This window comes from Alosa pseudoharengus, unplaced genomic scaffold (genome assembly GCF_046254945.1).
Source record: "Alosa pseudoharengus isolate Yale_2024_CS ecotype anadromous, Long Island Sound unplaced genomic scaffold, YU_APseudo_1.1 YU_APseudo_1.1_scf_16, whole genome shotgun sequence".
NCBI classification, from domain to species: Eukaryota; Metazoa; Chordata; class Actinopteri; order Clupeiformes; family Clupeidae; genus Alosa; species Alosa pseudoharengus.
The window spans coordinates 12,494,389-12,521,746 of record NW_027468630.1 but is presented as its reverse complement, the minus strand read 5'-3'; the positions used below and the strand labels follow the sequence as shown (position 1 = coordinate 12,521,746).

The following is a 27,358-nucleotide window of genomic DNA, read 5'->3' as shown; positions in this document are numbered from 1 at the left end:
ATGCTGCACTAGGCTACATTATAAGAGTTTCAAATAAGTTGAAAAGTCTACATTAAGCCTAATAATAAAATAATTAAAAAATATATATAAAATATCAACAATGAAAATAATGAGTTTCATATAACAAAAAAACATAAACATACAAACCATAACTGTAATATAATTGACAAAGTAAGTGAAGGCACAGCGTCTTTAAATATTTCTTGAAAGTCTCAAAACTATCACAAAAACATACAAGATTAGTCCACCCAGGGATTCACTGAGGGAAAATGTCTCAGCAGATGTGCATCAGAGGACCGCAGGGAACTTACTGGATCATGGAATTAAAATAACAAGGTGCAGAACCATTTAAGTGTTTTAGGCCAGAGCGAGGGATTTAAATTTATTTCTGGCTACAAAACGAAGCCAATGAAGAGTAACTAACAGGTTAGGCTACATGTCTTCTTTGTCTGATTAATAGCCTAGGCCCATGAGTAAAATCACAATACGATAATAGTGATATCACTGTATTAGTATGTCAAGTCTTATGAAAAATAAGATGTTATCTTTGTATTTTGCGATGATGATAAAGCATATGATAAGAAAAATAAGTGGAATTTAGGTCAGTTGTGTGTGTGCTCATGTCTAGCCTCTTGAATTTCCCCTTGGGAATCAATATCTATCTATCTATCTATCTATCTATCTATCTATCTATCTATCTATCTATCCATCCATCCATCCATCCTGGGTGAACCGGCGGAGCAAATCCAAATGTGTTAACAGGTTCCAGAGCCATAGAAAAAGACTTGTTTTATCTACCGCTCTGACAGGTTCACCATACTCAGGACTTTTAAATACATTTCAAGCGAATAGCCTACTACTCCACACCAGTGAGTGGCGACTGTGAATTTGGGTCCGTAATACACCGTCCAAAAGATAGCCTACAAGAGATGACATGAACACACATAGGAAGTGTTCGCAAGGATTATGCATGCGCTGTCTTTAAAGATCACATCGCAGTTGCCTTCTACTTTTGTTTTATGTAGGGCATGTTGTGTGTTCTTTTATAGGCCTTGAGTCTGGCAAATAAAGATGATGATGTTAGGCTATCTGATGTTCGGAGCAAGGTAGAGGAGCCAGAACGTTTTAAACCTACTGTCCATGGGACTTCTCTTTAATGCGATCACCAAAATTCAAACTTAATATCCATCTGCAATAAATTATTTTAGGCCTGGAATTGTACGCAGGCCTTTCCTAACAGTTTTCATACTTTTACTTCTGTGATTTATATAGATTAAATGCGTATTATCCCAGTGCTGGTGCAGTACAGACGAACAAAAGATACAAATACATAGGCCTAGCCTAGACATGTAATAACCGCAGTACGTGTTTGGGAAAATGTCCAAGTAGATCCAGTGCTGTTTCACAAAAAGAAAGACTTCGACCCCATAGAAGACTTTACCAGATCGAGTGGATTCAAAATCCTTGACAGTAGCGAACACACCCCGCGAAATGTTGCGCTGTTGCTAAGTTGCTTTTGGGTTAGCAACCAATCACAAACTCGGTTGCTACTCATAGGTGTGTCCTCGGAGCGTAGATAGCTAGAATCTAGCTGTACTGTTGTGAACATGACAACATGCACAGCAGCAAGACTCAGTGATAAAAAGTGAACTCACATCATTACGAGGAAAAAGATACAAAAACCGAAAAGCTGGGCTTCATAAACTTGTAACTGCCGAAGCCATCGCTGTATTTTTCCAAACGAAAAAGTTGTTCTCACAAAAGGGCTGAAGTAGCTAATGCAAACTGAGCGCAGTTGATTGGACGGGATTAACAAGAAAAGGTAACGCTTGGGCTAGCTCAGGCTAGGTTAATGAACTTGGGACTTTCTTGTGTATGCTAACAATTAGTTCGGTAGCTGCTATTTTTGATGTTGATATGTTTACATTAACACAGTCGCATTAATGTTTGTGGCATGCCTTTGTATTCACTGCTAGCCAATCACGAATTGGACTCAGAGCAAATATATCCTATCAAATGTTGTTATAACACAGAATAATTTGTATTCATCGCATTTCATGTTAGCTCGCTAACCAACTAACTTGGCCGTGCTGTTTTCGAAAAAAGAAAAATGCTGCTAGGCTTAGAAGTAACCTATATAACTTTAGCTAGTAGGCATGTAGGCATGCCAAGACTTAGACAAAGCTATCAACCTAATAAGAGTAAGCCTGTGGTAAGCCAAGGCAAGGCAACGTATGTGTAGTGTAAATTGTTGACCTAATGTTAGTGTTCTTTTCGACCACAGTTGACAGGTGTTGGTATTGTAACAATGTGTTCAACAAGTCATTGCTAGGCATTTGTAATTTCTTTGTATGCTTCATTTGCCTAATGTTTTTTGTCCCGTTTGACTAACACTTGTCACGTTGTACATGTTCAGAAATGTAGTCTTGATGGGCAGTCTCAAAATTAAAATAGCTGTATATTCAACAAGACACTTGCACACAGGCACGGGCATGCAGCAGTTCACGGATCTTCAGCCAATCTCTGTTCTTCAATAGTTTCTACAGGTCAATATTTGTCATCTGTTTCCCATTTTGAAGAAACATTCTACATTCTATTTTTCGTGTTTTACTCATTTTCTTGTTACAGATTGGGAGGAAGCAAATATGAACTGAATTGAGTTGCAGTCCCTGGGATTATTTTCCACATTTCTCCATTCTCTTGGAAATAACAGAAGAAACTGACAGCACGCCCACAGTGCACACCGTCATGGCTGCGGCCAGCACTACCAAGACATCCTGGAGGCTCCGTGAGTTCCTCAACATACACAAGTATAGCAGTCATGACATAGATAGACAAAGGCAGGTGGACCATCACATACACTTTCCCCTGAAGTCTCACAATCGTCTCAGTGCAATAGCTGACTCGGCTCCATGTGCACTTCTTGGTGTTTTGCGTCAGCTTGTTAGTTATGTAAGAGCTTGGGTGATCAAATATAATACATTTCCTTAAGGATGCACGGTATTATCGGTATGACATCGGTATCCACCGATGACAGCTTAAGAATTGTATTATTGGCATCTGCATATACTCTTGGCAGAGAAATCGGCAAGGCTATATTGGCACAAACTATCAGGGTTTCAGAGGAAGCTTCATACAGATCTGTTCAAATAGGAGGAGACTTACTTATATTTTGAAAATGTAATATGTCAAATTGCATTTACATCTAGATATTCACCCGTAATCTCTTATTCATCACGAGTGAATATCTAGATTTCTTAAAGTATACATTTGAGCTAGAATTAGAAAGAATTGTGCCTGTACAGTATGTGCAACAAATAAACCGTCACAGTAAGAGCAAATGGTTAATTCTAGTGCAGGAAAGACCCTTTAAGGAAATAAAAAAGATGTGCATGTATCCGTATCGGCAGTCAGCTAAAATGAGTTTGAAAATATCAGCATTTCGAATATAGGCAGAAATCCAGTATTGTGCTTCCCTAATTGTCCGCAGACTTCTGACTGAATAAACCCATTTTGAGTTCACAGAAACAAACTGGCTGTTTAATACAAACTTGTGCAAACTTGTACACTGGAAGTGGTGTGTGATGGCTATGAATGTGATGGTTACCTGTTACAGAGGAGATGGTAGCTCACAGTAGTGACGTGTCATCCCTGGCTCTGGGGAAGACCTCTGGTCGTCTGCTGGCCACAGGAGGAGAGGACTGCAGAGTCAACATCTGGGCTGTCAACAAACCCAACTGTATCATGGTACAAAGATGCTTTAATGTTATTCAAAAATACAATAACTCCTCTAGAAGAAACTGGGGTGCTTCAGGCTAATGCACACCTAAACCACATTGTAGTTGCAAACTGTCAGCCAGAAAGACCTTAAGTGCACCAGAAATTATTATGGTATTTGGTAGATGCTTTTGTCTAAAGTGACTTACAGTAAATTATCACTATGAGTTTCAAATGAAGTTGAAAAAGCCTACATTAAGCATAATATTTAGAGATAATGAAGGTGTGTGTGTGTGTGTGTGTGTGTGTGTGTGTGTGTGTGTGTGTGTGTGTGTGTGTGTGTGTGTGTGTGTGTGTTTGTGTGTGACAGAGTTTGACCGGTCACACTAACCCAGTAGAGTGCATCCAGTTCAGCAGCTCTGAGGAGCAGGTGGTGGCAGGGTCCCAGTCTGGATCTCTGCGTGTGTGGGACCTGGAGGCGGCGAAGAGTGAGTCTCAACTGCACACCCCCCTGTTCTCTGCATCAGCGTGTCATGTATTTATTCATTTATTCATAAACATGTGTTCGTTTTTCTGTGTGTTTATTTTTCTGCGTGCACAGTCTTGCGTACTCTGATGGGACACAAGGCCAATATCTGCAGTCTGGACTTTAACCCATTTGGAGAGTTCCTGGCCTCTGGGTCCATGGATACTAATATAAAGGTGTGTGTGTGTGTGCACGTGCATAACTATAGTTATTGCACACTGAAACATGAAAATGTTAAGTGGTTTATGTTTTGATGTCTGTTTCTGTCTTGTTTTAGCTGTGGGATGTGAGGAGAAAAGGTTGTGTTTTCAGATATAAGGTAAGACTACCACACTATTGTTTTAATAATAGGATTGCATTTCCTTCATTGTGGTTGCAGAGTATCATACTTTCAATTGTTTTGTATAAAGAAACCATTTTACCAATGGGCCAAGTGTGCAAGATTAGTGTGATTAGTTAGTGAGGCCGTTTTATGAGTTCATTCAGATATCATATTGCAATTTGATCTCCATAGATGATTGCACATGTGCTGTAATCACCAGTAGAGTGGGTTGGAATGAGATGGGCAGATTGATTGACATGCCCTTATATGATTCCTAATATGGACGGATCATCTTTGTAGCCTTCATGCTGATGCTCGCTATGCTTGCTTTAGCCTGGATATCTGGTGGTTTGGTGAGGGTGGCACTCCAGCAGACAGCATATGTCAGAGTGGGTCAACTGTGGGTCAGAATGCCCAGCAGGTTATCTACAGAGAAAGAGCACTTGAAAAGAGCCATGTTGGAGTGTGTGTGTGTGTGTTTGTGTTTGTGTGTGTGAGAGGGATCGGTATGTCTGAGTGTTAGATAATCAGCCCTACTAAGCAGTACTTCTATCCCGTTGTCTGAGAGGATAACTGATCCTTGGATTAGTGTGGCCTATTGTGTGTGTGTGTGTGTGTGTGTGTGTGTGCGTGCGTGCATGATTGTGTGTTTCCCTGTCAGTTTGAGACTTGTTAAGGTACATCCAAACAATATGTGTGTGTCTGTATATGAAGGGTCACACTCAGGCCGTCCGCTGTCTGGCCTTCAGCCCTGATGGGAAGTGGCTCGCATCTGCTAGTGACGACGCCACTATAAAGGTAGGTGTGTGTGTGTGTGTGTGTTTAATTGTTCTGATGAGTGTTTTGGTTTTGTGAAATGTTTTGTTTTTTTGTAATTTTTCTTTTGTTAAAGGTGTACCTTTTGTTAACATTTAAAGGAGCACACCAACATTTTGGGAAATTAGCCCCCAGAGTTAGATAAGATGATACATAGCCCTCTTGTCTCTTTGCATGCAGTAACTCAGTCTGATGCACCCACCGTTAACCTAGCTTAGCATAGCTCATTGAGGTGGGCAGAACCAACTAGCCTATAGCTCCCAAAAGTGACAAACATAGTAGTTACAACATACAGTATACCAATGCAAAATGAGACACTGCAAATTTCTAAGCATATACATACACGGAACTATGTTCTCATTCAGGTGAAGCACTGCTATTTGGGCGGAGTGATTTGCACGCAGCACCTAAAAAGCTCCGGTGTTACTTTTGCAAATCCCAAGTAGCAGTACTTCACCTGAAGGATAATGTAATTCCAAGCATGTATGCTTAGAAAATCGCTGGAAGAATTTCCTAATTTAACAGTCATGTTCCTCATCTAACAAAACTGTTGCAGTCAGTTTTGGCAGTTATTTTGAATTTAGGACAGGGTCTGTGCCATCCTAAGTTAGGATTCCTAAGTTAGGAAATTCTTGAGTTAGGAAATTCTTGAGTTAGGATGGTTCTGTATTTGGCCAAATTCCTATCTTAAGTTAAGATAGGATTTTTTCCTAAATGCAGTTAGGAAACATGCTTCTGTAATACCAAAAATCCTAAATGCCATCCTAACAGTGTCTGCTAAATGAATATATAACATTTCTCAAAATGTTAGCCTGTTCCTTCCTGTTCCTATATCGATATCTTGCATGTAAATGAGTGTACACATTAATGATGGGTTTTCACAATTCTCAAGATGAGAAAGTATGGCCTTATACAATGTATGTGTATTTATGTGTGGATAATGATATGTGAATATGTGTGTGTGTGTTTTAGCTATGGGACCTGCAAGCGGGAAAAATGATCACAGAATTCACCTCCCATACAGCAGCAGTCAACATTGTTCAGTTCCACCCTAATGAGTATCTGCTGGCCTCGGGTAGCGCAGACAGGTATGTGTGTGTGTGTGAGAGAGTGTGTTTTGAAAGTGAGGAAGGTAAATGTAGCCTCTTATCCTTCTATTGGTTTTCATCTGCACCTTCTGTTGACCCTAAGCTATTCATGATTTATCCTGTCCTCTGGAGTCTGTAGATTAGATTGGATATGCAAATAACGTGTGTATGTGTGTTTGTGATGTTTAGGACCATTAAACTGTGGGATCTGGAAAAGTTTAAGATGATTGGCTCATCGGAGGGAGAAACCGGAGCTGTCAGGTCAGATTTTTGTGTCTGTACTATGTATGTGTGAGCGAGAGAGAGAGAGAGAGACAGACAGACAGACAGAGAAAACGCAAGGCTTGTTTAATAAAAGACAAGCTTGATCATTTCTGCATGCAGCCACCTCACTCTTGTGCGTGTGCGTGCGTGTGTGTGTGTGTGTGTGCCTGTGTGTGTGTGTGCAGGTGTGTAGCGTTCAGTCCTGATGGGGGCTGCCTATTCAGTGGCTCTGTGGACACACTGCGGGTGTACGGCTGGGAGCCCGACCGCTGCTTTGATGTGGTGCCAGTGGGATGGGGCAAGGTGGCAGACCTTGCCATCTGCAACAACCAGCTGGTGGGTTACACACACACACACACACACACACACACACACACACACACATCAGGCATGAAAACTCCTCACCTTTCGGTGAAATTCGCCGTTTTGAATCCAAAATAGGGGACTTACGTGGTTCGCACAGATCCGATGAGAAAATATTGTGGGGGGGGGGGTATGGGGTTACAACTGAGTTTACAAATCACGCGCAGACGCGAACGCATCTTGATGCGTTGTAAGACAAGAGACCAATTAAAAACTTGTCTGATCCAGCAACGATTATGTGAATGCAGCCCCTATGCATTTAGCCTATGAAACAGTGGAAGCTAAATTTTGCCGCGGATGCAACGCGAACAGAACGCTTGCGCTGGAATAGCCTCCCTGTCTGTGTGACTACAGATATATGCGTCTGAAATGTCAGCTGGAATGTGAGCCCGGCGAGGAGAGATGCTTATTGATGTCACAGGTGGGCTAGTTGAAACGTTCAACTTCTGTCAGAAAAGGACATTGAGATTGGTGTAGCAACGTAGCATAGGCTGTTGTTAAAGTTAGCGATATTGGACAGAAATATAGACATAACGAGTTCATTTGATGAAGAATACGTGCAGTTTGAGCCATCTAGATCGATAAATGGTGAAGCAAATAGGCATAGGCTACTTTATCAGTATACCAAAGGCTAATGTGAATAACTAAATAGTTGAATTAAATGCTCCTAAACTGGGCTGGTGCGTTTTGTCAAGTTCAGAGACAAAAACAGTGTTTGACATGGTAATGCCGTCTTTTAAGAAACACTCAGTGGCCTGACACACTAGCACAATGCCACATTCTGTAAGTAGCCTATCTGCAGGTTAAAACATTTCAAACCAATTTTACAAATTAAAGCCTAGTCCAGTGTTTTTCAACCACTGTGCCGGGGCACACTAGTGTGCCGTGAGAGATCATCAGGTGTGCCCCATGAAAATTACCCAAATGTCACTCACTGGTCCAGAAAAGCAATTGTTGCATTAAATAATTTATAACCACATGCCCTCATTGATTGTATGATTGCACTATTTGTGGTATGCAGGCATTGTACAACGGGGGCCCCATATCCAGTATTCACAGAATCATCACATGTCCAGTTCATAACAATAATTAAATTAGATATAGTCACCTACAAATGAAACAGAGGGCGCTTGTTTTATTGAGCAGGTCTTGCATAGAAGCCATAATAAGGCCATATCTGTGTATTATTTGAAATTTTAGGCTATGGTATGTTTATTTTTTCTTCACACAGGATGTTAGTGTGCCGTGGGACATTTTATGTGTCAAAAGTGTGCCGTGGCACAAAAAAGGTTGAAAAACACTGGCCTAGTCTACCCTACCCAAGTTTATTTATTACCTGGTTTGGTTCAACAAATATTCAGACTTATTCTAATAGTCTACTATGAAGTGTCCATTAGGCCTATGAAATCTTCAGAAATGTCTGATAACTTCAGGCACAAAGAAAGAAAGAAAACTCATGTAGATTACTGAGGAGGAGAGGAGGGCCAGGCTGAAGCATGTTGCCAAACAGCGCAAGTGGGCCCCTTCACACTTAGGCCCAAGCCAAAAAGAAGAAATAATAAGTATTTTTTTGTAAAAATTAGTCATTTTGTAGTTTGTTTTCTTCATAAATCTCTGGTTTTAGGCAACTTCATACTCCATGGAAGCTATGCACTATTGACAACAATGTCACTCGCGCCTGTTTTGCTATGAAACGGCCACTTCGCGCGCCCTTCTCACCTTTTTCACCCCTGACCCGTTTTCATGCCTGACACATACACTCCTACAATTCTATACAAATGTAAAGATGCATATACAATATACTGTGTATATTCACACACACATACTTGCATGCATACATACATGAATATATACATTGTCTGAAATTTCTAGGTACCCATGAAGCTGTATTTACCCTCTTTATACACTGTATTTAACTTTTAAAAGCCCTGTTCCCCCCCCTCATTCTCTCTCCCTCAGATTGGTGTGTCAAGCAGTCAGTGCACAGTGAGCTCGTACGTAGTGGATCTGAACAGGGTCAAGCGGTCCGGCTCTGTGATCCAGGGCGTGATCCAGGATAACAAGCCACTAGCAGAGCCGCCATCTAAAGGAGCAACGATTCGGCGCAACTATGAGCGCCCAATCACCTCCTGTACTGGACAGAGGTATAGATCATAGCATTTCTATTACTTATTAATGCATGTGTGTGTGCTTAAATGTCATCTCTCTAACCCTTCACACACACACACACTCGGTCACACATCAGACATATACATGCATTAACCAGGTAATACTTATGGTAATTTGTCAAAAGATTTAAGTGTGTGTGCGTGTGCGTGTGTGTGTGTGCGTGTGTATGCTCAGAATGAAGCAGAACTCTGAGTCGGACAGGCGGAGTCCAGAGGGCGAGCATCGCAGCCCCAGCAGTGAGGATGAGCGTGAGGAGAAGGAGAGCAGCGCAGAGATCACCAACCCCGACGACTACAAAGAGATCTTCCAGCCGCGCAGCGCCATCTGTGAGACACACACGCACACACACACACACACGCACGCACACACACACACACACGCACGCACATACACACACACGCACGCGCACACACACGCACACACACACGCACGGGCGGGCACGCACGCACGCACGCACACACACGCACGCACGCACATACACAAACACGCACGCACATACACACACACACGCACGCATGCACACGCACATACACACACACACACGCACGCACACACACACATACATACACGCACACACACGCACATACACATACACACGCACGCACATACACACACACACGCACGCATGCACACGCACATATATACACACGCACGCACACACACGCACGCACACGTACACGCACACACACACACATGCACGCACACGCACATATACACACACGCACGCACGCACACACACGCACACAAACACACACACATGCACGCACGCACACACACACGCACACATACACACGCGCACACACACACACACACACACACACGCACATACACACACACGCACATTCACACACACGCACATACACACACATACACACATTCACATGTGCGCATACACACCTACAGAGGATATATAAGAACACTATTCAGTGTACTTTACTGGGAATTAGCCTGTGTGATTTAGTGAGAGAGGAGGTAGTCTTATAGTTTACTTTTGTGTGATGCTGGTCTCCATTAATGGGGCTCCGTTTGCTTCAAAGCTGACCTGGTCACTCTGTCTCTTCCATTTTCATTTAGCTCGGACACCTCCCAAAAGAACTGAACCTTTTCCAGCCCCACTAGACGATGGTACGAGAGAGAGAGAGTGTGCGTGCGCGTACATATATTTATTTCTGAATGAGTATGCTTTGTATACAGTAATTACATATGCTGTATAAGGCCATGTGTAATAAACCTATGATTTTCTCCTCCCTCCACCTAGCTGAAAGTTTCCCAGTGAAGCCTAATCAGATCGACATCGTGACCCCAGTATCTGATAGAGCAGCAGTGAGTATTTGTGGGGGATGTAGTTTTAATTAAGAATGAGAGTTTCACCTGTGTTTGTAGAACATCATTAAAATGGTATTTATGTGTATATTGCAGCCTTTTAACCTGAAAGCCCAGCCAATAGCAACCTCCACGCCTGTCCTAAGGGTGGAGCCAACTATAGTAGCCACTGCTCCACGCTCTGTTCCTGTGGTGACGTCGTCTGTTGCCCCTGCAAACCGACCCACTGTTACCACGGCGAAGACGAGGCAGCAGCCAGCTGTAATCATGTCCTCTCGGAACAAACCAATTGGACTCAATGTGGGAGACTTTTTGCCGGTTAGCACACACACACACACACACACACACACACACAAAATCTGGTCATATTTATTATTAATCAGTACTTTGTCAGAGTAATTGTATCAGATGGATACATATATATTGGATAAATAGTAACATATATTATTATTATAACATATACATATACTGTTTCTGTCTGTCGGTCTGATTGACTGTCTACCTGTCTGCGAGTGTAATGACAGGCAGTTTTATGTGTTAACATCCTAGAGTAAGAGTGTGTGTGTGTGTGTGTGTTTGTTTCAGCCTGGTGGGATCACCGACGAGGAGGCTTTGGGTCAGATTAAGAAAGGTCACGACACAATGTGTGTGATGTTGTCCAGTCGCTGCAAGAACCTCAACACTGTCCGAGCGGTGTGGGGCAGTGGAGACATCAAGGTGACCCTCAACAGATCACCCTCAACAGATCACCCCCAGCTGTGTTGTGCTTGGCTGAAATGCTCATTTATTGAATTTTCATCTGCAACATCTGGCCTAGTTTTGTGACATAATTTGTTGTAATGTTTTTGTTGGGCAGATTGTTATAATACTGCTTGTCTTGTTTTAAATTTTCTAGACATCCCTCGACTCTGCTGTGTCAATAAAGGATCTCTCAATAGTGGTGGACATTCTCAACATTGTCAACCTCAAACCGTGAGTGGAAATCCACACTTACAAATACCATATTAAACAAAATGGGCCCTAATTTAAACCATTGGCAAAGTGTAAAGTATAACTCAAACTAATTTTAATAACTAAGCAAAATGGTTTCATTAATGAGCAAGGTCCTAGGAGCAATCGCATGGTCACTGTAGTTCACCCAGGAGGTTCCTTGCTGGTCGCCTCTATCTTTCAGTCATTTAAATAAGGGCCCCTGGACTTTTAATGGGCAAAAACTCCGGTTATGTAAGAGCCAGTATGTGAGGGGGCATAAGATGTGTTAAAACCATGTTTGATGGTCTCTTCAGTGTTGCATGTTACCGTCTGTCATGTATCTGCTACGACAGGTCGCTATGGAAACTGGACCTGTGCACATCCATCCTGCCTCAGATTGAAGTGCTGCTGCAAAGCAAATATGAGAGGTGAGTGAGGCACAAACTAAAACTACCATAGCAATAGTACGGGTATCTGATGTATTGTGTATTATGCATTGCAGACAAGAAGCTGAATGTGGGATGTTTGATTGGATAATGTGTGGGGAGCTTAGGTGCCATGTTGTCTCTCTGTGTTGTAGTTATGTGCAGACAGGATGTGTCTCTGTGTTGTAGTTATGTGCAGACAGGATGTGTCTCTGTGTTGTAGTTATGTGCAGACAGGATGTGTCTCTCTGTGTTGTAGTTAAGTGCAGACAGGATGTGATGTGTGTCTCTCTGTGTTGTAGTTAAGTGCAGACAGGATGTGATGTGTGTCTCTCTGTGTTGTAGTTATGTGCAGACAGGATGTGTCTCCCTGAAACTGATTCTGAAGCGCTTCTGGCCTCTAATCTCGGACACACTCACAGCACCGCCCTCGGTGGGAGTGGACATCACACGGGAGGAAAGGTGTGTGTGTGTGTGTGTGTGTGTGTGTGTTTGCACATGCATATTTGTGTGTCTGAATATGTTTGAAACATATTGTATCGTGTCACATTTATTGTAACCCCTAGTATAGATGAGTAAAAACAGGTATTAAAAAAACAAACATATTTTGCTCTTTTATTTTAGTTTTACAATGAAAACAATGAGGACAAATTTAGCCTTGAAGGGTAGCAAATCTAGTTTGAGAAGACAAAATTCCTCATAAAGAAATTAATAAAAATAAAAAACACAATACTTGTGGCACATGTGTTTGCTAAAAATATTTATTAATTTATTTGAGGAATTTTTCTCTTATAACAAAAATTGCGTCCCTTCGAGGTTTAATTTTCCCTCATTGTTTTCACTGTGAAACTAAAGTAAAATGGCAACATATATTTTTATAATTAATAATTTATTTTACTCCTCTTTACCGGGGTGCAAATAAATGTGGAAGGTGCGGTTTATTTACATGTCAGTCACATCATGCAGTTTCAGTAGCAGTAGTACTGTATAAGGAGTCTTTCACGTGTAAATTATTTATGTCAGTCACTTAGCAACGAGTCTGAAGCATCTGATCATCATTATTTGAAGGAAATATAATATATGTGTGTGTGGGTTCTGTGACAGGCATCGGAAGTGTAAGGCATGCTACAAGCAGCTGCTGAACCTCCATAAAGTTGTGAAGAATCAAGCGAAGCAAGTGGGTCGCCATGGTAGCACTTTTACAGAACTCCAACTACTGATGGCTCCTCTGGACAACTGACTTGCACGTGCAAACACACACACACACACACACACACACACACACACAGTATTTCTGAACACTAAGTGTATACCTTTTCACATTCCCTTTCTTCTTGGCTTTCACACATAAACACTTACAGCCTAAATATGGCTGAGATTTGAAAAGCCCATAGTGGGCATAGACAGGGAGAGGCACATGAAAGCGCTGCACTTAACAGGTGGTTGGTATGTATGTGGTGAGTGACTAAGCGTATAGCTCTAGTTGACTTTAAGAGAGGGAAATGTCCTTTTTTGATTGTACAGTAGTTTTGTTGGAGTTTCTTTTACTTCTGAATTCTATTTCTCAACTTGATTTCTATTTCTCTTTTCTACTTGAACCATTGCTCACCAATGAGAAGAATTTATTGTCAAGACAATAAACAAAAATTAAATCCTTTGTAAAAAAAAAAATCTATGTTTTTGTTTTGTTTTGACCAGTTCAAGAAATGTATGCCGGTTGAGTTCCACCAGAATGGTACTTGTTACGTGTATGCCCTCAGAGCTGAGCATAGCATTCCTCGTCACTTAGCAATCGCAACCACAATTAGGCACTCGCGTACTCAAACATCCCCAGTTACACGGCAGTCATCCCAGGAGTCGTCTTGGGCACTCAACCGCACCGCAGCTTTCCGAACCACTCAAAAGCACTTCCATCCTCGCTTACAGCAGCGTTTACAACACAGCAACATGGAACAAAGAGTTTGTAAAAACAATACACCCTGAATGAGACCTGCTGCCATAAAGGAGACGGAGAGGAGGGGGAGCAAGGCAGTCCACTTTAAACCTTTCGATGTATTACTGGTCACAGAGACAACACTGTGCTGTAAAAATCAAAAATAGCATTTATTGTCTTTACAATACACATACAATCATGTAATACATCGTTATGTACACAATGTCATGTGTAACACAGACAGATAGTTGATTTCTCTTGGGGGAGGGGAAAGCTAGTGGAGGAGAACACATGGATTGCTCCATGGACTAGATCAGTTCACAGCTTGGAATTCATTAATGTATGGATTGGCCTTATATGGGCACCACACGCATCCAGTTGTCCTCCCTTCGAAATCCAACCATAAAGTTTCATGTCGTTTTTGACCTGCTCTGTTCGAAGTGATGGATCAGGGAGTTGACACACTCCAGCTCATCATGGAAACTCTGTAGTCCAATCAGAGAAGAGATGAGCCAAAAAAAAGGGGGGGGGGGGGGGTGATCTGAATCATGACTGTCCTTCAGAGGCGTCAAAGTACAAAGAGTTCTCTAGATGGACGAGTGGCTTACCACAGAAACACACTGTTGGTTTTTGGCTTTACACGTGCTAAGGCCTGAAAGACAAGAGCAGGAACTCAACGGCACACAACACAAGGGCTTGACCACTTGTATAGGGTGTATCTATGCGTGTGTAAGTATGTCTGTCTTGTCAAGAAACAGAAGGGATAAGCAGACTAATACCATAATGCCTCATTGGTGTGTGTATGTGTGTGTGTGTGTGTGTGTGAGCACAAGAAGCTGTAAAATGGTTGTGTGTGTGTTTTACAGTAGAAATATGTAGATGCAGTAATACAGTATGCTCTCTCTGTGTTCGTGTGTGTGTGTTGTGTTTGTGTTTTCTAAATGTGTAGAAGCAGTAAGACAGTCTGCTCTTTGTGTGTGTGCGTGTGTGTGTGTGTGTGTGTGTGTGTGTGTGCGCGCGCATACGTTATGTTTCATGTAAGGGCTGTTTCACCCAGCAGGAGCAGCTCGGCTTTCCTGCAGGAGCGGCAAACAGACACAGCAGCGCTTTAGATTGCACATGATCAACAATACAGGCACAGGATGGGAGTCCGGACCACACACACACACACACACACACACACGCACACGCACGCAGACACACACTCATTAGTACACTACTCCTACCAGACGAGAGTGGAATAGACACTAATGCTCACCTGCAAAAAAAAGCCACAGCTTCGCTATTTACTACATTCTAAATAGAATAGAATTATTAGCCATCACTATGTACAGTACTGATATCTGAGGGTATCACAAAAGTCTACATAACAATTAAATATATCATCTTATATATGTACACAAATCCAGCATTGTAAAAACCATGTCCTCGTGGGGAGAACTTTCTAGAACACTTAAATGAAGTCACTTTGGCACTTTCATGGCATGGTAATATTTACACAGACAGCAAAGTACAAATTATGACATCAGTCCAATTAGTCAGGGGGCATACAGAAAGCCGCCTGTTGTCCCGTAGGCTGGATCCGAGTTGGCGCTGGCTAGCTCCAGCGGTGCTGGCCACATGTATTTAACAGCGTTCTACAGAAAACTACTGGATTAGAAATAAAATATACCATTATATCTGATTTGGCAGCATTAACAAGCAAATTCAAGCAAGAACAGCATTTTCTTTTCAGGCAGGTAACCAAGCAAACATGCCTTCTCAGCCACAAACTACTCCCCCCTAAACTCTGGCTCTGCACCATGCTAAACCACCATTGAGTTCCACTCTAAAACCCACGTTCAGTACCCTTTAGAAAACAAAAAAAATAGCCTCTGCGTCAGTATTACATCATACTAAACAACAGATCCACAATAAACTAACTAAGCTTATGCTCAGTAGGCCTACAATATTATACCCCAATTCACTTCAATAAAAACAAAGCATCTTGGATACCAAACTCCAGCTGAGGACCATGTTAAACCCTTTCTCTGGGAACAGTCACATGCTCTTTATGGGATTCACGGTAAGTGAGGGAGGAAAATTATTAATCTGTCAACAACATCAGTCTCAAAACACAGGGAACCAGGGTTGAACTCAAGAAGTAAGAGGGATGATGGACATTTCTCTCCATGTGAATATGGTCAAAGGAACAACAAAAGGAAGCATAAAACCCTCTTGCAGGAAAACTGTTCAGGTAAGACAACAGGTCCTGTACCACAAATGTCTCTACTAGGATTGTCTTGTCACTCCACTGTTTTATCAACTTTAAGATGCAGTCTGAAATTCAAATTTGAATTTTGCAGTAGGTTGTTCACATTCGTTTTCAATAGCCAATTAAATTTCACCCCTCTCCTATCATGCTCCTAAAGCACCATGTGATTGGCTGGGATTATTTAGGCCTCAGTCCAAGCCACTATGTTTCCCATTTACAGAGCCATGTCTGTACAAATGCAGGATGTTTTTAATGAAAACGCTCTACAGACAACTAGCCATAATTTGACAAAACATGTATAGGATAAGAATCACAGACTGCACCTTTAACCTACACGAATATTCTGTAAAATCTTAGACTCTAGGTAGAACCTGGCTGCCTATCCAGTTACAGGTTGTGGCTATCAGTCTAATATTGTCTGTGAATTGTCTGTGCCTGCTGTCTTGAAGATTCTGGTCTCACCCTTTACTGTTATCAGATTTGTATCAGAAGTGATCCTTGCCTTGTGGTACCTCCTGATTCTGCACATAAACTTGAACACTGGGTAGAAGACAAAGTATTGGCAACAATAGGATTTGCCAGCTCTCCAGTGAATAATAACCATTCACGATGGGGACTTGATTTACAAACAGATTTTAGAATAATATAATGCCTGGGATGCAACAGATTTCTTTCTACATAATAAATATTTCTGCGTTACAGACCACAGATCAGCTGAGAACGTTCAGCTCTTGGGATGCAGGCTGGGATTTGAGAGGGATTCATCTGACCCTCAATCTCCACCGGGGGCAAAACTAACCCTGAAACTACAGGGATCTCCAATAACAATCTCCATGACATACATCAATGTAGGCAACTATTTCTGTCACTCTACAGAACTACCATCATTTCACACAATCAAAAAAATGTACTGCATTGATTTACAAAGTAAATAAAAAACAAGCTTATTTCAGCATGAGTAAAAAGATCACAAATGACCTGAAAATCAGTAAATATGACTAATCAAAATTCATTTCAGAGCAGAATCTATCAATAGTACAAACCCTGTGTACTGCTACTACTCAGAATTATATTAAAATACTCCTGACAATACTCCCAATAATACTCTCCGTATTCAAGTAAGTAAAGGGATAAGCTGTAACTCTCCAAAAACATTCATACACTCATGAAAAAATAATTTATACACAAATAAATAATTAACATTGTTTTGGAAAGATGCATACAAAGTTTTTTTTGTTTCTGTTCCTTTTTGGCCTAACAGACTTCAATTTCCTTGGCGAGATGACACCCCTCTGATGTTTTGGGAAGGAGGAGCAGAAAAGGAACTGTTAACCCTTCCAAACCGTGGGAAACTAAGACAGGGAGAATGTAGAAGAGAATGAACTGGATACAGGGATTTTTCCCACAGGGAGGCAATTTTGAAGTGTGATGCCAATTTTGAACGTTTCTGATGTTAGTCAATTGTGTTTCAGATGCTTCACTTTTCAAGGGAGAAACATCAATGTCATTACTTGAAAAGAGTATTAAAACCAGCATGCTGAATATATAAGCACAGCCTTCTCTCTTCTGAGTACCATGGATTAATGTTATTTTAGTGTATTCTAAGTGGCCAGTCACTCATTTCTGGGTATTATTAGCCTTTTGTAGAAGCATCCAATCATCATTCTTTTCATGTCAGGAGCCTTGCTCTGCACACTAAAGAGGGGGGTGGGGTGGAGATGAATGAGGGTGAAGGGGAGAGAGGCTGTGTAAAGGGGCTATGGTGTCTCCTCTCTCTTTGTCTCCTGATCTCACCTGTCCTCTGCTCCTCCTTCCTCGTCCCTCCTGTGCTCATGCCACCTCTCCTTCTGATCTCTCCATTCCCTGCATCTCCTGCGTTCCTCACTGCTATTCTTCCTTCTTCCCATCTCCTCCCCGCCCAGTCTCTCTCTCTCTCTCTTGTCTACGTTGTTTCCTTCCTCTCTTCTCTTCTTTCTTTTCCTCTCTAGATGACAGACTCCATGTTGTCGTTCCAGTCCTGGTCCTCCAAGTTGTAGATGAACTTGGTGCGGTTGACGGGGTTCTGCGTGATCTCCTTGCCCAGGTTGTCGAGCGTGACGTTGGAGGCGAACAGCTGGCTGGGCGTGAGGTAGCCCTCGTTGTTGCGGATGTAGCGGTCGTAGTGGCGGCGCAGGCAGAGCCAGGTGATGGTGTAGAGGACGAAGGCGCTGGCCTTGAGCGCGATGGCGATGCTGACGTATAGGTGGCGGTAGGTGACGTTGTCGTAGAGCAGGCAGGCACCGCGCATCCCGCACGCGTGGCTCCACAGCAGGCAGGTGGAGTCGATCCCGATGCCAAAGATCAGAGGCGGAGGGATGAAACCTGGGAAGAGGTGGAGCAGAGGTGGAGGTGAGAAGGGATTAGAGGATAAAAGAAGAGGTGTGGGGGCAGGGGGATGAGAGGAGAGGAGAGGAAAAAAGAAGGAGAAAAAGAGAGGAGAAATTGCATGAGATGAGAGGAAATTTCATGAGAATAAAAAAGTGGAACAAGTAGAGAAGCGAGGAGAGTGGAGTAGTGTGGAGAGGAGTGTGAAGGGTAGGTAGAGAGAAGAGTGAATACAAGGAGGATAGAAAGAGTAGAGAAAAGAGGAGAGGAGAAGAATAGGTCATACTTCCAAACTGCATTTATAAATCTGCAACACAATAACATGTGATGTCATCAGACACACAGAACATAACAGAGATGCATATCAAATTACTTACCAAGTAGCCGTAGCAACAAGAACAGAACTCCAAGAGCGTAGGATTTCAGCTCTGGGCTCACAGTCCTAAGAGACATGAATAAATATAAACAAGCTGGTTGTGCCACTATGACACAATAGTTACAAACTACAAACTACATGTTAACTGCTACAGACTACCTGTGAACAGCATCCTACCTACATGGTATTGACAGCCACAGCTGTACATAATGTCATCACACATATTCACCTCACTGATGCACAGAGTCAGCAGTACCTGATGAAGATGACTGGTGGGCTTCATGAGGACATCCTTAGCAGTGACTGACAGTGATGGACATGGTGGATGTCAGGGACACTACCTAATGAGGAAGACGATGATGAAGAGCTACACTGATGGACTGATAGCCATGACGGTGATAATACTTATCATGACAACGGCAATGATTCTGATGATGATGGTGATGGTTAGAATAAACATGATAGGTGGGTAGCTGGATGATTTGTGAAAACATTAGTGATGGCAAACGGCATGATAATGAAGACCACTGTGTAGACAGTGGTGAGAAAGATGTAACTAATAGTAGTCTTGAAGGCAATGGCAGTGATTATACTGATGATGAAGATTATGATTACTGATGTGTGATGAGAAAGATACTGATAATAATGACGATGATGTTCACTATGGTGATAATAATGATGATGATGTTCAGTATAGTTATAATAAGGATGATGATGTTCACTATAGTGATAACAATGATGTTGATGTTCACTATGGGGATAATAATGATGTTCACTATGGTGATAATAATGATAATGTTTACTATGGTGATAATAATGATGATTATGTTCACTATGGTGATAATAAATATGATGATGTTCACTATGGGGATAATAATGATGATGTTCACTATGGTGGTAATAATGATGATGATGTTCACTATGGTGATAATAATGATGATGTTCACTATGGTGATAATAATGATGATGATGTTCACTATGGTGATAAAAGATGACGATGTTCACAATGGTGATAATAAAGATGAAGAAGACCAATAAAATGGTGATGAAAACAACAACATAAGTGAGAATGATGATAATAACGGAGAAGAAGAAGAAGATGATGATGACGACAATATAAAGATGATGATGGTGTTCATACCTGATAAGGATGATGACAGAGGGTGTCTGGGCCATGGCTCCAATCATGCTGCAGACACACACCACCGCCAGGAAGGTGAGGAATGCCCGCTGGCAACCTGCACTCTGGCACTTCCCCGGCAAAGCTGTGCCCACACTGTTGCCACGGGAGATGCACCTGCAGCCCATCAGGTCCTGAGAGACAGATGAGGGAAGATGCAGGGAAGAAGCAGAGCGGCAGCCATCAGTGTGGGCGTGCAACTTGAATAATAATATATGTGATGTATTATATTGTGTGTGTTGGTGCGTTTGAGATAGGGTGTGGGTATCTGTATTTGATTGTATTGTACACAATGTATTCGAGTACATTTGTTCATGTATAAATGTCTGTGTTATGGATTGTGTGTTTGTGTATGTCTGGTTGTGTATGTTTGCTTGTGTGTGTGTGTGTGTGTTTGGGCTCACTGGTTTGGTCCAGCCAGCGAGGCATGCGGAGAGAGTGTGTGTGTGTGTGTGTGTGTGTGTGTGTGTGTGTGTGTGTGTGTGGGCTCACTGGTTTGGTGCAGCCAGCGAGGCATGCGGAGAGGTAGGTGACTCCGTTGGATCCACACACTGGGCTGAGTGAGGTGGTGTAGCAGTCACAGCCGCTTATGCACGCAGCGTCAGCCTTCTGCCATGTGCCCAGAGACCTACACACACACACACACGCACACACACACACACAGACACACCGCACGCACACACATAGATGTTTTAAGCTTTATGAACATCCACTGAGACAAGACAACCAGCAACAACTCTGGATAGTAGTCACAGACCTAAAACCCTGCAGACTCCTTCTAGGGCTCAACAGAAGGGATATGTGGCTGTGTGACCTTGGATGCATAGCAGATTCCTCAAAAGCATGGCACACCTCAAATTATTCATCAAAAAACTTAGATCAGAACGCCACATGGCATGCATTTCTTCAAATACTTAGTGCCTGACAGACCAGGCACATCTAGGACAGCACATCTCTATCGACCACGTTGCCAGGACATCTCTCTGGCATTGCAACTTCCTCCCTCCCTTTCTTGTGAGCCTACTTTACGACTTTGGATCTCAGGCCAGGGCCGCATGTCATCTTTCTAGCCAAGATTCTGACACCCCCCCCCCCCTAGATTGATAACTTCATTTGCCACCTCAGGTCACACGTCAAGCTCCCTTCGTCAGAGGGCACAGCCTGTACTCGCGAACATTTGAGCTGGCAGCAGGATGAGGGGCTGATGATGACTCACTCGTTTCCGTAGGCAACGGTGACCCCGGCAATGGGCCCCGTGTCACAGCCCAGAAAGAGGAAGGACACGTAGCAGGCGGTAGAGACCACATTGACCATCATGGCTAGTCGGATGGCCCCCAGCGCTGACAGGTCTAGGCGCTTCACCAGCAGACCCCCAAGGAAGATGCCAAGGCACGCGCACGGGATGGCCGTCATGCCTGCGCCCCAGACAGACAAACAAACAAACAAACAAACAAATGCAAATTAATCAAAAATACTTGCAAAGACAGGATGAATAAAAATAACATTTCCAGAAGCAAAGTTCTCAAGCTCTCTGACAGGACAACGGCAAACTAATAAATAAACACAAATAAAAGCACAAATAAATAAACACAGATAAAAGCAACCTTGTTTCTGGGCAAACAAATAAATAAACACAGATAAAAGCAACCTTGTTTCTGAAGCCCAGAACAGGTATTTGTTTTGATGCCTGCTCTGTAGGGCCATGACAAGCCTGTACTAAAGAGCTGTCTACACACACACACACACACATGTCACTGTCACACCTGCAACCAGGACAAACAAACAACGAAAAAACAAACGTGCTTACTAAAGCTCAATATCCACACACACACAAGACGGCTGCTACAGACAAGATATAAGCACAAAGGTAAACTTGCTAGAGCACAACACCCTTCCCCCATACATAAAGAAGCTGGCATGGATGTGTCACAAAACATTCATAAACAAACATGAAAAGCAAATGCATTTTATGAAGCTTGGTGCCCCAACAGTAGTGTTACGGGTCTATGGGATAAATCTAACAGGCATAAGATCCTCATCCACTGCTGAGCTAGATAATGTGGGTCAAGTGCACGTGTGTCATGTGTTTGTGTGTGTGAGAGAGAGGAAAAACAAGAGGAGTGTGTGCATGCAATATCTGGTTGTCTCAGTGGATGTTCATAAAGTGGAAAACATCTATGTGTGTGTGTGTGTGTGTGTGTGTGTGTGTGTGTGTGTGTGTGTGTGTATGTGTGTGTGTGTTTGTTGTTAGTGGTTAGATGGTAGAAATCTGAGGAAACATAAAGATTTAATTCTTCAAATGCTAGGATAGGACATTAACCCCAACATCTGAAAACTCATGTGACTCCCTCCAAATGCAAGACATTATTGATGACAGGGCCATGCCTGGTGCATACTGTGTATAATCATCATTTTTCTTGTTTCCAGTATTCAGAGATGTCTCACCCACAGAGCCCCTCACAGCTTACCCAGTAGCTGATTGGCTGACGAGGTTGTCAGGTTGAACTGCTGTTCCAGGTACTTCCCTAGAAAGGCGGCGAATCCTGCTACCACGGCGATCTCCATGCACGCAGCCAGAATCACACACGTGAACACAGGGTTGGACAACAGGTGCTTTGTCACCTTGGGGATGACTGAAATAAGACAGAGAACGAGATGAGAGAAACATTAAGGTCTTGTTAATGGAAACTGAGTAAGACCAAAGATCTGGTACTAGTTTAAGTGTAATTAGAAGATAAATGTAGTAAATGGTTAAATATCTGAGCTATGACATGCTGCAAAATCAGTCAGCTCACACTAACTGTGATTCATAGTTTTGAGTTATTCAGTTAGTAAGTGAGTAAAACTGACATGTAAAGCAAATTAGGACTGGGATCTAACTGAGAATGTATTGGTATAAGGACTAGAGGTAGACTGGGATCTAAGTGAGAATGTATTGGTATCAGGACTAGAGGTAGATTGAGAATGTGTTGGTATAAAGACTAGAGGTAGATTGAGAATGTATTGGTATCAGGACTAGAGGTAGATTATTGTTATAAGGACTAGAGGTAGATTATTGGTATAAGGACTAGAGGTAGACTGCTGGTTGGGGATGGACACTACGAGCTGTCCGGTCTGCAGAGTTGACTCTGTCTCCCTCAGCTGTATCACTCTTTGTAGCCAATTATCCTAATGAACTAGCCTTTAGCGTAGCATTGTTTTGTAGCATGTCCCATGACGGTCGCTCACTTTGCAGGTGCTGGCAGCAGGTGAGGCCGCTGTTGAGGTTGAGGTCATGTGCGGCGTGCCCCTCGTACTCCTGCGCCAGCTCAGCGGGCAGCATGGCCTGCTGGCTCTCGCTGCCGCTGCTCTCCGGGCCCTCGATGAGCGACTGCGGGAAGCCGAACATGAAGAGCGATGAGAGGAAGAGGAAGAAGCCGCAGAGGATAAAGCCGCCCCACCAGGCGCCAATCCAGCGTGGGTCATCGGGCGTGATTTCCACCTCTCCTGCGCACAGGGAGCAAAGCCACACGTGAGTGGAGAGTGGATACCTGGAGCACAGGTGAGACAGGCCTGATGTACCTGGAGCTCAGGTGAGACAGGCCTGGAACACTATCCTATCATTCGGATACCTGGAGCACAGGTGAGATAGGTCTGATGTACCTGGAGCACAGGTGAGACAGGCCTGATGTACCTGGAGCACAGGTGAGACAGGCCTGGAACACTATCCTATCATTTGGATACCTGGAGCACAGGTGAGATAGGTCTGATGTACCTGGAGCACAGGTGAGACAGGCCTGATGTACCTAGAGCATAGGTGAGACAGGCCTGGAGCACTATTCTATCATTCGGATACCTGGAGCACAGGTGAGATAGGTCTGATGTACCTGGAGCACAGGTGAGATAGGCCTGATGTACCTGGATCACAGGTGAGATAGGCCTGATGTACCTGGAGCACAGGTGAGACAGGCCTGGAGCACTATCCTATCATTCGGATACCTGTAGCACAGGTGAGGTAGGCCTGATGCACTATCCTATCATTTGGATCCTTAGATTTCCTTAGAAGTCCGGATTCCTCTGGGGTGAAAGGGATAGCTACAGCCATAAGGCTGGTATTAAAACCCAAAGATTCTTCCCGCTTCAGACCAGGGTGTTCTTGGCAGAAGTGAGGTGTAGGAGTTTGTTGCATGGCAGAATTCTGAATTCATAATAACTACTCAAAGAACCCTAACAAAAATGAGAATTATTTTTTTCAAACCCTACAGTCACTGTGTTGTACGTGTGCATAATTTCATAGTTCTTAAATGAATCAAGGAGGTGGTTTAGTAATTCAGTGATTTACTGGTATCTGTAATAGACTAACTTTTCATTTAAAAACTGAATTTTATGTTTACTTCCTGTTGGAAGACAAACTGCCCGTTTCAGTAACAACAATTGTATTCACTATCAAGGCCTGCTGGGTCATTACTGGTGTTTGAGCTGAATAAAACTGTAATTAAATTGTACAGGGTGGAGGGGTGGAGCACCAACTCTCCACTGTGGGCTCCTGGGTGCAATATCCCTGAGCACTTGCTCTGCTAAAGTTATGCCCTGAATTTTAGTCAGCACTTGGAAAAAACTGTTCAGGAATTAATCCACTGACATAACAGTTGATACTATGGGAAAACGTTTTCCTGAACACACTTTTGTCTTCTGCCTTCGAGTGGATACTGTGATCTCTGGTACGTGAAGGTGGCACACTTAGATTTTTGCTACCCCAGAGCTAACTTGCAATGCAACTTGCCATAGGTAGTTAGCTTCAATTAACAACCGGATCTCCTTATATGGGCAAAGATGGCCGTTTTGGTTCTTTTTTGTAGGCGAACTTCAGAAGTCTATTCACTGTGCCTGCTGAGGTGACCTTTATTTGATAGTTCAGGTGTGGAGGGTTTCGTGATTAACATAATGCCTGGCCGGTGCCCACTCACTGGCATCTATGAAGACGGCATCCACGTAGAACTTCGTACAGAAGGAGCCGAGGATGAACCCACACGCAGGGCCAAACACCAGCGTGGAGAACAGGATACCTGTAACAAACACACACACAGGACACACACACACACAGAGAAAACACACACACACACACACACACACACACACACACACACACACAGGACACACACACACACAGAGAGAAAACACACACACACACACACACACACACACACACACACACACAATGGTGGTTAAACAGAAGTAAAATTATAATATAATATTGAAATTACTGTAGAAGGAATATTTGTAAGGTATATTTCATCCAAATAAACATATCATGTTGTCTGTAAAGGCATTATGGTATGTCATGTGCTTGCTCTGCTCTATCTGAATCAAGTAATTCACAAGGTGAGCTACACATAGCTAGCCTGATGAGCCAGACCCACATTAAAATGTAGGGTCTGGGCACTCACCGTTCGTAGTGCTCAGTCCGAGGGGCAGGATAATCGGTTGTCTTTCAAATTACCTCTGCACGCAATAGGACAGCGCTATGAGTCCCATGCGTTTTCCCACCAGCGGAGCTAGTTGGCTAGTTCAAACTTTTGCCAACTTAAAAAAAGCTTAACTCGTGTCATGCTGTTCGCCAACAGCCACATCCATCTTTTTTGTTTTCAAGTAGCAGGGAATTCAAGCCAAACCATTGCAACTCTGCCATCAATCATTATGTTAAGCCCGCCTAACGACTCTATACACGATTTGATTGGCCTGATAGAAGTTTAATTTTTCGAGCTCACAAGCCAACGGAGAGTTGCTAGACTAGCCCTGGCAGCTGCCGCTAGGGTGCGTCTAGATTTCTAGGCTAACACATAGCATGTAGTAGATAAAAACAAAGGCAGAATTATAATGTAACAGACTCTATTGGAGGTGTAATATGTAATATTACTCTGAAATGAATGTTCAGCTTGAGACCTTAGAGTAAGAATTTAAAATTTGGTGATGGTGTGCATGTTTTCTATAGCCTGGGAATCCTTTCGGCAATTTGGGATTTCCTCTGCAGGTCCGTCTGGCCAAGAGGCCATTGAACCCCATTTCCAATGTCCCTAAAACACGGGCATGCAAATACAATCGCTAATCTGACATGGACATGTATTTCTTTGGAATTGAGTAAACAACTGCATTTAAAACGTTTGTTTACAAGATTTCTACATGTTTGTAACGATTTTTCTAAAACTCTACACACATTTTCACACCTAGACACAGATAAGGATTGTGAGGTTACTTCCTTGTCATTACAAAGCCCAGGATTGCCAATGACCACACTAACGAACGAATTGGATAACCACATCCACCAGGTGTGATTTCCACAAAACATGTGCTAATTTGAAAACGCAGCACTCAGGTGTACTATAAAAGGCAGCAGCTTTTACAGTAGTTTTTTAAGTCAAAGTGTATGTACTTTTAATAAAAAAGTAATTTTTATTTGTCTACAGATTTTATTTGTTTCTTTGATTTCATTGTTGGTTGATTATTGTAACTGATTATGGTGAGAAATACTGTATTGAAATAAATACTTGAAATATTCAGGCTGCAGCATCAGTGTTGTTCAGTGCTTGGTAAGTTTATAGTAGGCCTATTTGTGTACATTCTCCCTATATCTCAAACTAATCATGAATGTTGTGGGTTTGTCACTATTTTTTTTGTCATCTAAATTGTCCCTTACATAACAATGTCTGGCCAAAAATCTAGCACATGCTATTTCCTAACATTAGTTTTTATTACAAATGTGTTTTTTATTTATCACAGCAGTGTGAAACTGGCTGCAATAGTGTCTGATCATTGAGGACTGTGTTAGTTAAATTAAAACTAATAGCATTTTCACAAATGTGTGATATGTTTTGACTGAAGTGTGTCATTTTGCAAACAATCTAGTATGAATTATGTAAATTGAGTGTGGTGTTTGGATAATTGTGATTATATTTTGAAAAAAAGAACCCGGTTTTCAAAATTGTGTGTAAACAATTGAAAAAAACTGTAATTTCACTGCTAGTTACGCCCCTGCTGAAAGTCGTAAGTCAATTAACCTTTTCCAGACCCACTCCCAATTGTACAGTTGAGAAGGTATGTGAGTGTGTGTTTCCCTCCAAACATGGTATAAAAAATAGGCCAGTCTTGCATTCTCTCTCTTCTCTCTCTCTCTCTCTAACTCTCTTTTCTCTAAAGCTAAAGCTTAGCTAAAGCACAAACAGTGACTTTGTCCTGCAGTGTACATGTTATACATGGTGTGTGTGTGTGTGTGTGTGTGTGTGTGTGTGT

At 42.6% G+C, this 27,358-nt stretch overlaps 2 protein-coding genes across 4 annotated transcripts in view; one reads left to right on the top strand and one right to left on the bottom strand.

Moving 5' to 3' along the window:
- Positions 1-1,571: 1,571 nt before the first annotated feature.
- Positions 1,572-13,635, top strand: katnb1 (katanin p80 (WD repeat containing) subunit B 1). 3 transcript variants are annotated; one of them, XM_076287078.1, is made up of 21 exons: positions 1,572-1,822; positions 2,485-2,546; positions 2,629-2,788; positions 3,617-3,747; positions 4,088-4,205; positions 4,319-4,419; positions 4,521-4,562; positions 5,280-5,363; positions 6,354-6,469; positions 6,659-6,730; positions 6,919-7,069; positions 9,056-9,240; positions 9,440-9,591; positions 10,340-10,390; positions 10,524-10,588; positions 10,685-10,906; positions 11,174-11,305; positions 11,484-11,560; positions 11,914-11,988; positions 12,331-12,447; positions 13,090-13,635. In XM_076287078.1, exons 3-21 carry the CDS (start codon positions 2,749-2,751, stop codon positions 13,223-13,225), a joined length of 2,067 nt encoding a protein of 688 aa, XP_076143193.1. In that variant the 5' UTR covers positions 1,572-1,822; positions 2,485-2,546; positions 2,629-2,748; the 3' UTR covers positions 13,226-13,635. The 3 variants fall into 3 exon arrangements, with proteins under 3 accessions (XP_076143193.1, XP_076143194.1, XP_076143195.1); XM_076287079.1 differs by lacking the exon at positions 2,485-2,546; XM_076287080.1 differs by lacking the exons at positions 12,331-12,447; positions 13,090-13,635 and adding an exon at positions 12,141-12,189.
- Positions 13,636-18,156: 4,521 nt separating this feature from the next.
- The window catches only part of slco3a1b (solute carrier organic anion transporter family member 3A1b), a 14,617-nt gene continuing 5,415 nt past the window's right edge, over positions 18,157-27,358 (bottom strand). Inside the window, exons 3-10 of the mRNA XM_076288097.1 lie at positions 25,039-25,137; positions 23,321-23,578; positions 22,561-22,725; positions 21,309-21,507; positions 20,585-20,720; positions 20,054-20,226; positions 18,914-18,978; positions 18,157-18,533 (exon numbers count right to left, since the gene is read on the bottom strand). Coding sequence (XP_076144212.1) covers positions 18,157-18,533; positions 18,914-18,978; positions 20,054-20,226; positions 20,585-20,720; positions 21,309-21,507; positions 22,561-22,725; positions 23,321-23,578; positions 25,039-25,137 — 1,472 coding nt within the window. The remainder of the gene's footprint in view (positions 18,534-18,913; positions 18,979-20,053; positions 20,227-20,584; positions 20,721-21,308; positions 21,508-22,560; positions 22,726-23,320; positions 23,579-25,038; positions 25,138-27,358) is intronic.

Bases quoted from the DNA above. Each gene is read 5' to 3' on its own strand.
- katnb1 (XM_076287079.1), top strand. From the start codon at position 2,749: ATGGCTGCGGCCAGCACTACCAAGACATCCTGGAGGCTCC. The intron at 2,789-3,616 runs GTGAGTTCCTCA...TACCTGTTACAG, and splicing joins CAAGACATCCTGGAGGCTCC to AGGAGATGGTAGCTCACAGT. The intron at 3,748-4,087 runs GTACAAAGATGC...TGTGTGTGACAG, and splicing joins ACAAACCCAACTGTATCATG to AGTTTGACCGGTCACACTAA.